The sequence below is a fragment of the Pseudorasbora parva genome, chromosome 4, assembly GCF_024679245.1.
Source record: "Pseudorasbora parva isolate DD20220531a chromosome 4, ASM2467924v1, whole genome shotgun sequence".
In the NCBI taxonomy this organism is placed as follows: Eukaryota; Metazoa; Chordata; class Actinopteri; order Cypriniformes; family Gobionidae; genus Pseudorasbora; species Pseudorasbora parva.
Genome location: NC_090175.1, coordinates 58639236 through 58653084, shown reverse-complemented (window position 1 = coordinate 58653084; position 13849 = coordinate 58639236). Strand labels below are relative to the sequence as shown.

The following is a 13849-nucleotide window of genomic DNA, read 5'->3' as shown; positions in this document are numbered from 1 at the left end:
CCAATCTGACAACACAACACAACATTAATCATAACACAACAGCACCGTCAGCCAATCTGACAACACAACACAACATTAATCATAACACAACAGCACCGTCAGCCAATCTGACAACACAACACAACATTAATCATAACACAACAGCACCGACAGCCAATCTGACAACACAACACAACATTAATCATAACACAACAGCACCGTCAGCCAATCTGACAACACAACACAACATTAATCATAACACAACAGCACCGACAGCCAATCTGACAACACAACACAACATTAATCATAACACAACAGCACCGTCAGCCAATCTGACAACACAACACAACATTAATCATAACACAACAGCACCGTCAGCCAATCTGACAACACAACACAACATTAATCATAACACAACAGCACCGACAGCCAATCTGACAACACAACACAACATTAATCATAACACAACAGCACCGACAGCCAATCTGACAACACAACACAACATTAATCATAACACAACAGCACCGTCAGCCAATCTGACAACACAACACAACATTAATCATAACACAACAGCACCGTCAGCCAATCTGACAACACAACACAACATTAATCATAACACAACAGCACCGTCAGCCAATCTGACAACACAACACAACATTAATCATAACACAACAGCACCGACAGCCAATCTGACAACACAACATTAATCATAACACAACAGCACCGTCAGCCAATCTGACAACACAACACAACATTAATCATAACACAACAGCACCGTCAGCCAATCTGACAACACAACACAACATTAATCATAACACAACAGCACCGACAGCCAATCTGACAACACAACACAACATTAATCATAACACAACAGCACCGTCAGCCAATCTGACAACACAACACAACATTAATCATAACACAACAGCACCGACAGCCAATCTGACAACACAACACAACATTAATCATAACACAACAGCACCGTCAGCCAATCTGACAACACAACACAACATTAATCATAACACAACAGCACCGTCAGCCAATCTGACAACACAACACAACATTAATCATAACACAACAGCACCGTCAGCCAATCTGACAACACAACACAACACAACATTAATCATAACACAACAGCACCGTCAGCCAATCTGACAACACAACACAACATTAATCATAACACAACAGCACCGACAGCCAATCTGACAACACAACATTAATCATAACACAACAGCACCGTCAGCCAATCTGACAACACAACACAACATTAATCATAACACAACAGCACCGTCAGCCAATCTGACAACACAACACAACATTAATCATAACACAACAGCACCGACAGCCAATCTGACAACACAACACAACATTAATCATAACACAACAGCACCGTCAGCCAATCTGACAACACAACACAACATTAATCATAACACAACAGCACCGACAGCCAATCTGACAACACAACACAACATTAATCATAACACAACAGCACCGTCAGCCAATCTGACAACACAACACAACATTAATCATAACACAACAGCACCGTCAGCCAATCTGACAACACAACACAACATTAATCATAACACAACAGCACCGACAGCCAATCTGACAACACAACACAACATTAATCATAACACAACAGCACCGTCAGCCAATCTGACAACACAACACAACATTAATCATAACACAACAGCACCGTCAGCCAATCTGACAACACAACACAACATTAATCATAACACAACAGCACCGACAGCCAATCTGACAACACAACACAACATTAATCATAACACAACAGCACCGTCAGCCAATCTGACAACACAACATTAATCATAACACAACAGCACCGTCAGCCAATCTGACAACACAACACAACATTAATCATAACACAACAGCACCGTCAGCCAATCTGACAACACAACACAACATTAATCATAACACAACAGCACCGACAGCCAATCTGACAACACAACACAACATTAATCATAACACAACAGCACCGTCAGCCAATCTGACAACACAACACAACATTAATCATAACACAACAGCACCGACAGCCAATCTGACAACACAACACAACATTAATCATAACACAACAGCACCGTCAGCCAATCTGACAACACAACACAACATTAATCATAACACAACAGCACCGTCAGCCAATCTGACAACACAACACAACATTAATCATAACACAACAGCACCGTCAGCCAATCTGACAACACAACACAACATTAATCATAACACAACAGCACCGTCAGCCAATCTGACAACACAACACAACATTAATCATAACACAACAGCACCGTCAGCCAATCTGACAACACAACACAACATTAATCATAACACAACAGCACCGACAGCCAATCTGACAACACAACACAACATTAATCATAACACAACAGCACCGACAGCCAATCTGACAACACAACACAACATTAATCATAACACAACAGCACCGTCAGCCAATCTGACAACACAACACAACATTAATCATAACACAACAGCACCGACAGCCAATCTGACAACACAACACAACATTAATCATAACACAACAGCACCGACAGCCAATCTGACAACACAACACAACATTAATCATAACACAACAGCACCGTTCAAACCACTTATAAATCATTACAGAACCAGTTTTTTTTTGAGAAAGTAAAAATGCAGTTGTTTCCTGTGATGGGTAGCTTTAGGGGCAGTGTGTGTGTGTGTGTGTGTGTGTGTGTGTGTGTGTGTTTTTTTTGTTTGGCAGTACTTGTGAGGGCACAAATGTCCTCACTTATATAGTAAAATATAAGAACAACCCACTAGTGAGGACATTTGACTGGTCCTCAATAGTTAAAAAGGCTTATAAATCGGCCAAAACATGTTTTTATTGAAGTCTATTGTCCTGCACATGTTTCTGGGATGGGGAGGTTTAGGGGCAGTGTGTGTGTGTGTGTGTGTGTGTGTGTGTGTGTGTGTGTGTGTGTGTGTGTGTGTGTGTGTGTGTGTGTGTGTGTGTGTGTCTGTAGCTCCGCCCACTGCACGCCTCCACAATCTCAGCTGTTTTCAGAGAGAATCGGTTCCGTGTATCCGTCTTTCATTAGTATGATAACTACAGACTGTTGTGGGATATGAAGGATCAGCTCTATATGTCAGAGGTGAGCTGATTTAGACCAGAGGGCCAAAAGAAGGGTTAGTGGTGCTCATAATCAGACTTACGGTACACGATCAGCTTCATCTCCTGGTCTGAGTCTCCCACTGTATCTCCAGGAGCTTCCACAGAGCAGAAATACATCCCATTATCCCACCACATCACCTCATTAATGACCAGATCCGCCTCTGAGGGACACACACACACACACACACACACACAAACACACACACACACAAACATTAGTCTCTGTGGAAACCAGGAGTGTGTTGATGATTGACAGTAGTGATCAAGTGATCTTGATTTTTTATAACCGATACCGATTATTTGCTTGTTTGTGTGCCGATAACCGGTATTTATTAATAGTTATTTCTTCTTTCTTCAATTATAGCAACAGCACCGAACTAAACTTTTTAAACACAGTAATTTTTGCAATTTCACTCCCTTACACACAGAACAAAAGACATTTACATCAATAATTAGTCTGAAAGAGCAAAGTCTTTTTAACATTAATGCTGTTTCATCTTTTTATTTATACACTGCAAAAATGTTCTTACTCAGTAATTGTCTCGTTTCCGATCAGAAATCAGATCTCTCACCCCATTGGCAGATCATTTGGCCTGTTTTAAGCAAAAACTCATTTCATTTAGATTTTATTTTCAACAAACAATTTTTTTTAAAGATATTTGGACTGGAAACAAGACAAAACACTAAATAAGAAGAGCATTTTTTCTAGTGTAGGTACCCAATTATGGGGAAATGCTAAAGTATCGGGAAGCCGAAATATCGGTTGATCCCTAATTAACAGTGGCTGGAGCGGCGCTCAATCAGTCATCTTTATTTCTATCGCTCTTCTCCAGCGCCGATTGTGTCAGAGCAGCTTCAGTGTTAAACAGGACAATACTGCAGCAGAATTAGATTTGGCTGTACAGTCGTTCTGGAGTAAACAGTGATGTTATCAGCTTATTTTAATTTATCATAGAGAGACAATGTTGGCAGATCAGTGATATAGTTATAGTTATAGTTAGTTGGTCGGTGTATGAGGCTCCACTCACTGTTCTGATCAGTGATATAGTTATAGTTAGTTGGTCAGTGTATGGTGCGTCCACTCACTGATCAGTGATATAGTTATAGTTATAGTTAGTTGGTCAGTGTATGGTGCGTCCACTCACTGATCAGTGATATAGTTATAGTTATAGTTAGTTGGTCAGTGTATGGTGCGTCCACTCACTGATCAGTGATATAGTTATAGTTAGTTGGTCGGTGTATGGTGCGTCCACTCACTGATCAGTGATATAGTTATAGTTATAGTTAGTTGGTCAGTGTATGGTGCGTCCACTCACTGATCAGTGATATAGTTATAGTTATAGTTAGTTGGTCAGTGTATGGTGCGTCCACTCACTGATCAGTGATATAGTTATAGTTATAGTTAGTTGGTCAGTGTATGGTGCATCCACTCACTGATCAGTGATATAGTTATAGTTAGTTGGTCAGTGTATGGTGCGTCCACTCACTGTTCTGATCAGTGATATAGTTATAGTTATAGTTAGTTGGTCAGTGTATGGTGCATCCACTCACTGATCAGTGATATAGTTATAGTTAGTTGGTCAGTGTATGGTGCGTCCACTCACTGATCAGTGATATAGTTATAGTTATAGTTAGTTGGTCAGTGTATGGTGCGTCCACTCACTGATCAGTGATATAGTTATAGTTATAGTTAGTTGGTCGGTGTATGAGGCGTCCACTCACTGTTCTGATCAGTGATATAGTTATAGTTATAGTTAGTTGGTCAGTGTATGGTGCGTCCACTCACTGTTCTGATCAGTGATATAGTTATAGTTATAGTTAGTTGGTCAGTGTATGGTGCGTCCACTCACTGATCAGTGATATAGTTATAGTTAGTTGGTCAGTGTATGGTGCGTCCACTCACTGTTCTGATCAGTGATATAGTTATAGTTAGTTGGTCAGTGTATGGTGCGTCCACTCACTGTTCTGATCAGTGATATAGTTATAGTTAGTTGGTCAGTGTATGGTGCGTCCACTCACTGTTCTGATCAGTGATATAGTTATAGTTATAGTTAGTTGGTCAGTGTATGGTGCGTCCACTCACTGTTCTGATCAGTGATATAGTTATAGTTATAGTTAGTTGGTCAGTGTATGGTGCGTCCACTCACTGTTCTGATCAGTGATATAGTTATAGTTAGTTGGTCGGTGTATGAGGCGTCCACTCACTGTTCTGATCAGTGATATAGTTATAGTTAGTTGGTCGGTGTATGAGGCGTCCACTCACTGTTCTGATCAGTGATATAGTTATAGTTAGTTGGTCAGTGTATGGTGCGTCCACTCACTGTTCTGATCAGTGATATAGTTATAGTTATAGTTAGTTGGTCAGTGTATGGTGCGTCCACTCACTGTTCTGATCAGTGATATAGTTATAGTTAGTTGGTCAGTGTATGGTGCGTCCACTCACTGTTCTGATCAGTGATATAGTTATAGTTATAGTTAGTTGGTCAGTGTATGGTGCGTCCACTCACTGTTCTGATCAGTGATATAGTTATAGTTAGTTGGTCGGTGTATGAGGCGTCCACTCACTGTTCTGATCAGTGATATAGTTATAGTTAGTTGGTCGGTGTATGAGGCGTCCACTCACTGTTCTGATCAGTGATATAGTTATAGTTAGTTGGTCAGTGTATGGTGCGTCCACTCACTGTTCTGATCAGTGATATAGTTATAGTTATAGTTAGTTGGTCAGTGTATGGTGCGTCCACTCACTGTTCTGATCAGTGATATAGTTATAGTTATAGTTAGTTGGTCAGTGTATGGTGCGTCCACTCACTGTTCTGATCAGTGATATAGTTATAGTTATAGTTAGTTGGTCAGTGTATGGTGCGTCCACTCACTGTTCTGATCAGTGATATAGTTATAGTTATAGTTAGTTGGTCAGTGTATGGTGCGTCCACTCACTGTTCTGATCAGTGATATAGTTATAGTTAGTTGGTCGGTGTATGGTGCGTCCACTCACTGTTCTGATCAGTGATATAGTTATAGTTATAGTTAGTTGGTCAGTGTATGGTGCGTCCACTCACTGTTCTGATCAGTGATATAGTTATAGTTATAGTTAGTTGGTCAGTGTATGGTGCGTCCACTCACTGTTCTGATCAGTGATATAGTTATAGTTATAGTTAGTTGGTCAGTGTATGGTGCGTCCACTCACTGTTCTGATCAGTGATATAGTTATAGTTAGTTGGTCAGTGTATGGTGCGTCCACTCACTGATCAGTGATATAGTTATAGTTAGTTGGTCGGTGTATGAGGCGTCCACTCACTGTTCTGATCAGTGATATAGTTATAGTTAGTTGGTCGGTGTATGAGGCGTCCACTCACTGTTCTGATCAGTGATATAGTTATAGTTAGTTGGTCGGTGTATGAGGCGTCCACTCACTGTTCTGATCAGTGATATAGTTATAGTTAGTTGGTCAGTGTATGGTGCGTCCACTCACTGTTCTGAAGGTATATTTTGCGGTCTCTGTACTCGGCGCCCAGCACCGCCTCATTGGAGCCCATCTTCTGAGCCACGGTTCGGACGGTGCGCTGAGAGTCCACACAGTCATTAGCAGGATCTCGACCCATCTGAAGAGAAGACTGGTACGCTGCAGAACACACACACACACACACACACACACACACACACACACACACACACACACACACACACACACACACACACACAGTCTGTAAACACTGGGACCCTAACCCTAGCATTGCACTGCAAAACATGCTCTTCTTACTCAGTATTTTTGTCTCATTTCTACTCCAAACATCTAAAAAAATTTAAAGGGGCGGTGAAACACTCAGGTTCAGTCAATCTCATGTCAGTCTTGAGCACCTCTAGAGTAGTACTGCATCCTTCATATCTCCGAAAAGTCTTTAGTTTTATTATATTTATAAAAGAAATATAGGCTGTACCGAGTCTTTCCGGAAAAAACAGAGCGGCTGGAGGCGTATCGTGTGGGCGGAGCTAAAGAATGACGAGGCGTATCGTGTGGGCGGAGCTAAAAATAATAAATAATCTTGTTTTCTGTTCGGAAACAAGAAACACGATTTCAAACAGAAAACAAGATTATTTATCTTACCCCATTGTGGAGTAGAAGTCCAACACACACACACACACACACACACACACACACACACACACCTGTAGAGTAGTAGTCCAGCACACACACACACACGCACACACACACACACCTGTAGAGTAGTAGTCCAGCACACACACACACACACACACACACACACCTGTAGAGTAGTAGTCCAACACACACACACACACACACACACACACACCTGTAGAGTCGTAGTCCAGCACACACACACACACACCTGTAGAGTAGTAGTCCAGCACACACACACACACACACACACCTGTAGAGTAGTAGTCCAGCACACACACACACACACACCTGTAGAGTAGTAGTCCAGCACACACACACACACACACACACACACACACACACCTGTAGAGTAGTAGTCCAGCACACACACACACACACACCTGTAGAGTAGTAGTCCAGCACACACACACACACACACACACACACACACACCTGTAGAGTAGTAGTCCAGCACACACACACACACACACACACACACACACACACACACACACCTGTAGAGTAGTAGTCCAGCACTGGGTCTTTGCAGAAGGATTTGTATTTCCAGGTGACGATCACGTTCTGACTCTGAGCCGATGTGGAGTAATCGCAGCGCAGCGTCACTGAAGCGAAGAGAGTCGTTCTCTTCTCCAGCTCAGACAGAGTGACCTGGATCGACACAACCCCTGCGGAACACAACAACACACAACATTACACAACACACAACATAACACAACACAACAACACACAGCATAACATTACACAACAACACACAAAATAACATTACACAACACACAACATAACACAACACAACAACACACAACACACAACAACACACAGCATAACATTACACAACACACCACATAACACAACACACAACAACACACAGCATAACATTACACAACAACACACAACATAACACAACACAACAACACACAGCATAACATTACACAACAACACACAACATAACATAACACAACAACACACAACATAACATTACACAACGACACACAACATAATACACAACACAACAACACACAACACTGAAGCGAAGAGTCGCTCTCTTCTCCAGCTCAGACAGAGTGACCTGGATCGACACAACCCCTGCAGACATTACCCATGGCCCCACTTTACAAAAGGCTTAGGGTCAGTCCTTAGGGGCTGTGTGTGTGTGTGTGTGTGTGTGTGTGTGTGTGTGTGTGTGTGTGTGTGTGTGTGATGGGTAGGTTTAGGGGCAGTGTGTGTGTGTGTGTGTGTGTGTGTGTGTTGGGTAGGTTTAGGGGCTGTGTGTGTTGGGTAGGTTTAGGGGCAGTGTGTGTGTGTGTGTGTGTGTGTGTGTGTGTGATGGGTAGGTTTAGGGGCAGTGTGTGTGTGTGTGTGTGTGTGTGTGTGTGTGTGATGGGTAGGTTTAGGGGCAGTGTAAGGGGATAGAAAATACGGTTTGTACAGTATAAAAACTATTACGCCTATGGAATGTCCCCATATGTCACAAAAACAAACGTGTGTGTGTGTGTAGGTTAAACAGACAGAAACACACATGACTGCCAAACCTGTAAAACTGGAAATGACACAAAGAGCAGGAAATTCTTCACTGGTTCCAATCAAACTCGGTTTCAGTGTGTGTGTGTGTGTGTGTGTGTGTGTGTGTGTGTGTGTGTGTGTGTGTGTGTGTGTGTGTGTGTGTGTGTGTGTGTGTGTGTAAAGAGAAACATTCAGAAAAATAATCATGAGAACTTTATCTCTGAATCTTTTGGGTTTCAAATAAACTCTCACGATCACCTGACGCTTCTTTCATTTCTGTTTATTTGTCATTTTGTCATCATGTCGTTGTCTCTAGACTCGTATGTTGTCTTATTATAACTCATAACCTATAACTCATAACCTATAACTCATAACCTATAACTCATAACCTATAACTCATAACCTATAACTCATAACCTATAACTCATAACCTATAACTCATAACCTAAGTTTTAAACATTTAAATCAGTCATTCAGTGTCTGGGATCGATGTCAACATTCAGTGGTCACGTGATCGATACGCGCTCAACAGGCGAGACACGGTTTCAGTATCACTGACTTGTGTGTGTGTGTGTGTGTGTGTGTGTGTGTGTGTGTGTCTCACCTGAGCTCAGGACACTCAGCAGTAGCAGCGACACGATCATGATGATCCGATGAATCTCCAGCGAACTGAACCGAACCGAAACCAGCGCGAGTGTGAATGCGATCAGTCTAACCCGCACTTCATCACACAAGCCGCGCAAACCTGTAGAGAGTGTGTGTGTGTCGCTCTCAGACGCCGGAAGGTGTATCCTCTGCTCTTCCTCCCACTTCATCATCATCTTTACTCCACCCCAATACAGGTGCGTCACATGACGTGCGCGCGCACAGGTAACATGAGGCCAGATACAAAAATAATATCTTGCCGAGCGTTTCATCATTTTATAATCATCATTTAACTCCATTATACTTTCATTGGAGAGTGTGTGTGTGTGTGTGTGTGTGTGTCTACTCCTCTTTACTCTTAACCTCTCCACATAATTTAGGAGTCTTAGGAGCCTTTATGAATGACACCTATTCTTAAGTCGAAGAGTAAACTTAAGTAATTCTTAGACTTTTTACATCCTTAAGACTAAAGTTTAACTCTGGAAGGCTTTATTAGAGATCAGTGGAGGACGTTCCCTGTGTGACCAGCAGATGGCGGCAGAATCTCACGAGCCTATCGCTGCAGTCAAGGGGCGGAGCTTCACACAATCATAGGGCTAAGCTCCGCCCATTGCATCCAGAGAGGGGGAGCTGGAGGTCAAGCTCCAGCCAAAGACTGCAGTGACCTCTGAAGAACGTCTGCGCAGCTTCAGTGTTAATTCACACTGGCTGTTTCTCCTCAGCACACACACACACACACACACACACACACACACACACACACACACACATCCAAATGAGTATTTAGTGGAGCCGGCAGCTCGTGAGCTCGTGGTTCTGTCCCGCGTCTGTTGAGGCGTCGATCAGGCTCGCAAATTAACTCGTCAGCGGCTGAAGACCGAGGGGGAATCCTCTTCACACAGATGCCTTCATTCCCTCGGCACACTGCAAAAAATGTGTGTGTGTGTGTGTGTGTGTGTGTGTGTGTGTGTGTGTGTGTGTGTGTGTGTGTGTGTGTGTGTGTGTGTGTGTGATGGGTAGGTTTAGGGGCAGTGTAAGGGGATAGAAAATACGGTTTGTACAGTATAAAAACCATTACGCCTATGGAGAGTCCCTGTAAACCACATAGACCAACATGTGTGTGTGTGTGTGTGTGTGTGTGTGTGTGTGTGTGTGTGTGTGTGTGTGTGTGATGGGTAGGTTTAGGGGCAGTGTAAGGGGATAGAAAATACGGTTTGTACAGTATAAAAACCATTACGCCTATGGAGAGTCCCCATATAACATGGAAACACTATGTGTGTGTGTGTGTGTGGGGGGGGGGGGCTCACATCTCTAAACTGATGTCTTTGTGCGTGTCAGTATTGTTTAAACAATAAACAAACAGCCTCATGACTCACTCTTACACTGACACCAACACACACACACACACACACACACACACCCACAAAGTGTGACGCAACAGAAAAAGACACAACACTGAATAAAACGAGTGTTAAAAGTGTTTGTCAAGTTTTACTGAAACTCATGGATGATGTCGTTACAGCGATACACACATCAGGACACACAAAACAGACAAAATGTAAACAAAGTTGCATAAAAATCTCTATAATTATATGAACCATTTTCTCAAGTATGGTGATAAAATCATTTCTTGATAACAAACAACCGTGAAGAGGAAGAAGAAGAAGAGGAAGAAGAAGAAGAAGAGTAGAGGAAGGAGTGAAGGACAGTCTGACGGGCATGACCTCATCAGTGATGTCACGCGACTGACCCTTCAGAGGTCAGCAGGGGTCACCCAGACGGGCTCACATTGACCCTGTCCTGTTTATCTAACACGAATCGAACCCTTCCCGTAATCTTCTCCGTAGCTTTAAACAATAAAGCCCCTTTCACACTGCACGTCGGACCCGCGATATTCCCGGAGCATTGCCGGGTCGCCTTCTGTGTGAAAGCAGCCGCGTCCCGGCAATGATTACCGAACTGAACCCGGGTCGGGGACCGAGTAACATTGCAGGATTCGATCCGGGACGAGCGCTGTGTGAACAAAAGCTGAAACTAATGCCGCAGCGTGTGTGTAGTTATCGTGCGACTCCTAGAGCTTGTTTCTTCAATAACACAACCCTGCAGTGCCAGAAGAGCTCGTCGGTGTTTTAAACGCAGAGAGTGTTCGGATACAAAAGAAACTAAAATTAAACAAGCAGAAATGAGCGCAAACTGGACACAAGTCGAGACCACGGAGCTCCTTACTATCCGCGCTGAGGCTGAGATCGCTCGCCGTTATACGTCACATCAGGATGTCACGTGTCAGCTCGACCCGGGACCGTTACGGGTTGTGTGTGAAAGAGCACATATTACGGTATTTCGCTGGCAGTGAGAATGGACCAAATCTAGCGGCCCGGGAACAAATGCCGGGTCACATTATCCGTGTGTTTGCCGGAATCGCAGTGGGAAAGGGGCTTTACTGTCATCCCCAAAAATACACAATATTATCATTTGTTAATTTGAAAATTGTACAATACTGATAAAAACATGAGTATAACAAGATCTGATGCTAATATCCTGTGCAAACACAGCACGTGTGTGTTAGCCAGCAGCGGTTACGAGTGTGTTACGAAACATTCGGCCGAATGGAGCAAAGAGCCGCAGAGCTGGACAGAGGACACCCCTGAGGACAGGCCAGGAGTGCTCGCGTTTAGAGCAGGTCAGTGCCGTGCTTTACTGGTGTACAATAACACTTACAGAGTCAGTTTACGGCCGAATGCACGGATCCAACACACTGATACACATCTGATACTCTCACACCGGTCACTGAAGACCCGCTGTGGTTAGGGGAACACTCACCGAACTGAGCATTAACCCCGAGTATAGCGGCAGCTCTGGCCGGGCAAGCAGCAGACGTCCATCACAGCACAGCCCTAATCAGACTAATAATTCCTCAATTAAATCGTTTAATGTTGACATTAATGATATCTGCGATACATCGTTGGTTCTGTGGTTTAGTCTAGACGGGTTATCACTGCTCTCCCTGCCTGGTCTCACGGGAAAAATGTACCTATGGCAGCGTTTGTGCAAACCACAAAACACGTCCCAACAGCTACACATCACCAGTGTTGGGGAAATGTACTTTAAAGTAACGCATTACAATATTGAGTTTCTCCCATAGACTGGAAAAAAATATGGCCGTAGTGTCCGAGACGTCACCGTAGGATCCGATGAGCCGCTCTGAAGCGTAAAGTAGCGGCGAGCTGGGCGTCGCCATCTTGTGAGCGAGTCATCGCGCGTCACTCCCGGATAACAGAAAATGGGCAAAAAAGCGGGATGTGGGCGGAGCTTAGACTATAGACGGCGGATAAACGGCTATCCACCTGTAACCACGCCCTTAATTATGCAGAACTTCAAGGCTTTCTATAACGTAAACAAATGAGTTATAAATAAATTCACCCCCCCCCATTTGTCTCAGACTGTAAACATGTTTTATTCTGCTGTAAAGTTTACTGCAGTTTACATTACATTGCAGGCACGGCTCGCGGCTGCTATTTCAAATAGCGCAGCGTATTTTAAACGAATCGGCTAACCGGCTAATGAGGCTCAGTGGTCGGTCAAGAAAATGTTTAGTGTTCGCCATCCCTAAACTGAATCATCAAAAGTTAGCAGCAGGTCTGGTCGGTAAAGGTAGATTAAATGCATAAAAATACTTAATTATTGGAGTCAACTGCATTTGACTGATTTAATTCATTTTGAGGAGCACTTAACCCTTACTGGGAAAGTGAGATGAGTAAATGCTCACATTTAGTCTAGAGTTACAGTAACCTGTTCACACAACGCCTTTGCTCTTACTAATGGGAAAAAGTAACTTATATTAGTTTTTTTTTTTTAAATGAAATGCGTTACTTTACTAGTTACTTAAGAAAGTAATCTGATTACATAACTCAAGTTACTTAAGAAAGTAATCTGATTACATAACTCAAGTTACTTAAGAAAGTAATCTGATTACATAACTCAAGTTACTTAAGAAACCCCCAACACTGCATATCACTACAGCTTCAAAATGTCCACTGGGTGGCGCTAAAAACAGATGTTGGTTTTTTTAATGTACACCCACACTACACACTAACCCCTAAACCGACCCAGTAGTGTTAACGACAGCAAATGGACAAAAATAAAATAGTGTAATTTTAGCTTGTGTTGTTTTATCATGACTGGTTTGTCACGGGATTCGCTCCCGAGCTTTCAGCTAATCCAGCGGAGCTATCAAGCCCAACATATGGAGCTGATTCAGGGACGCAAACTCCAATTCATTCACTAATCACGGACTATCAGGCTTTGATCCGGAGTTCAGCTGTGACATCAGCAGTGAACAGCCAATCACATGTTGGGAAACTTCCCAAAAAGGGCGATTCCTGATAGGCTTGTTAAAGAAGAAAAAAATCATCACTGACTTT

The 13849-nt window shown here is 43.0% G+C and overlaps 2 protein-coding genes across 6 annotated transcripts in view; both read right to left on the bottom strand.

The window, feature by feature from the left end:
- ildr1a (immunoglobulin-like domain containing receptor 1a) overlaps positions 1-9612 on the bottom strand; it is a 28563-nt gene extending 18951 nt beyond the window's left edge. For both annotated transcript variants that reach the window (XM_067442899.1, XM_067442898.1), the window contains exons 1-4: positions 9388-9612; positions 7778-7948; positions 6615-6764; positions 3184-3303 (exon numbers count right to left, since the gene is read on the bottom strand). In XM_067442899.1, the coding sequence (XP_067299000.1) occupies positions 3184-3303; positions 6615-6764; positions 7778-7948; positions 9388-9604 (658 nt within the window). In that variant the 5' untranslated portion in view covers positions 9605-9612. The remainder of the gene's footprint in view (positions 1-3183; positions 3304-6614; positions 6765-7777; positions 7949-9387) is intronic.
- Positions 9613-10899: 1287 nt separating this feature from the next.
- LOC137073652 (immunoglobulin-like domain-containing receptor 2) overlaps positions 10900-13849 on the bottom strand; it is a 46831-nt gene continuing 43881 nt past the window's right edge. For all 4 annotated transcript variants that reach the window (XM_067442355.1, XM_067442352.1, XM_067442353.1 and 1 more), the window contains one exon: positions 10900-13849. This exon is cut by the window's right edge and continues 718 nt beyond it. The gene's annotated coding sequence lies outside the window, so the exon portion shown is untranslated.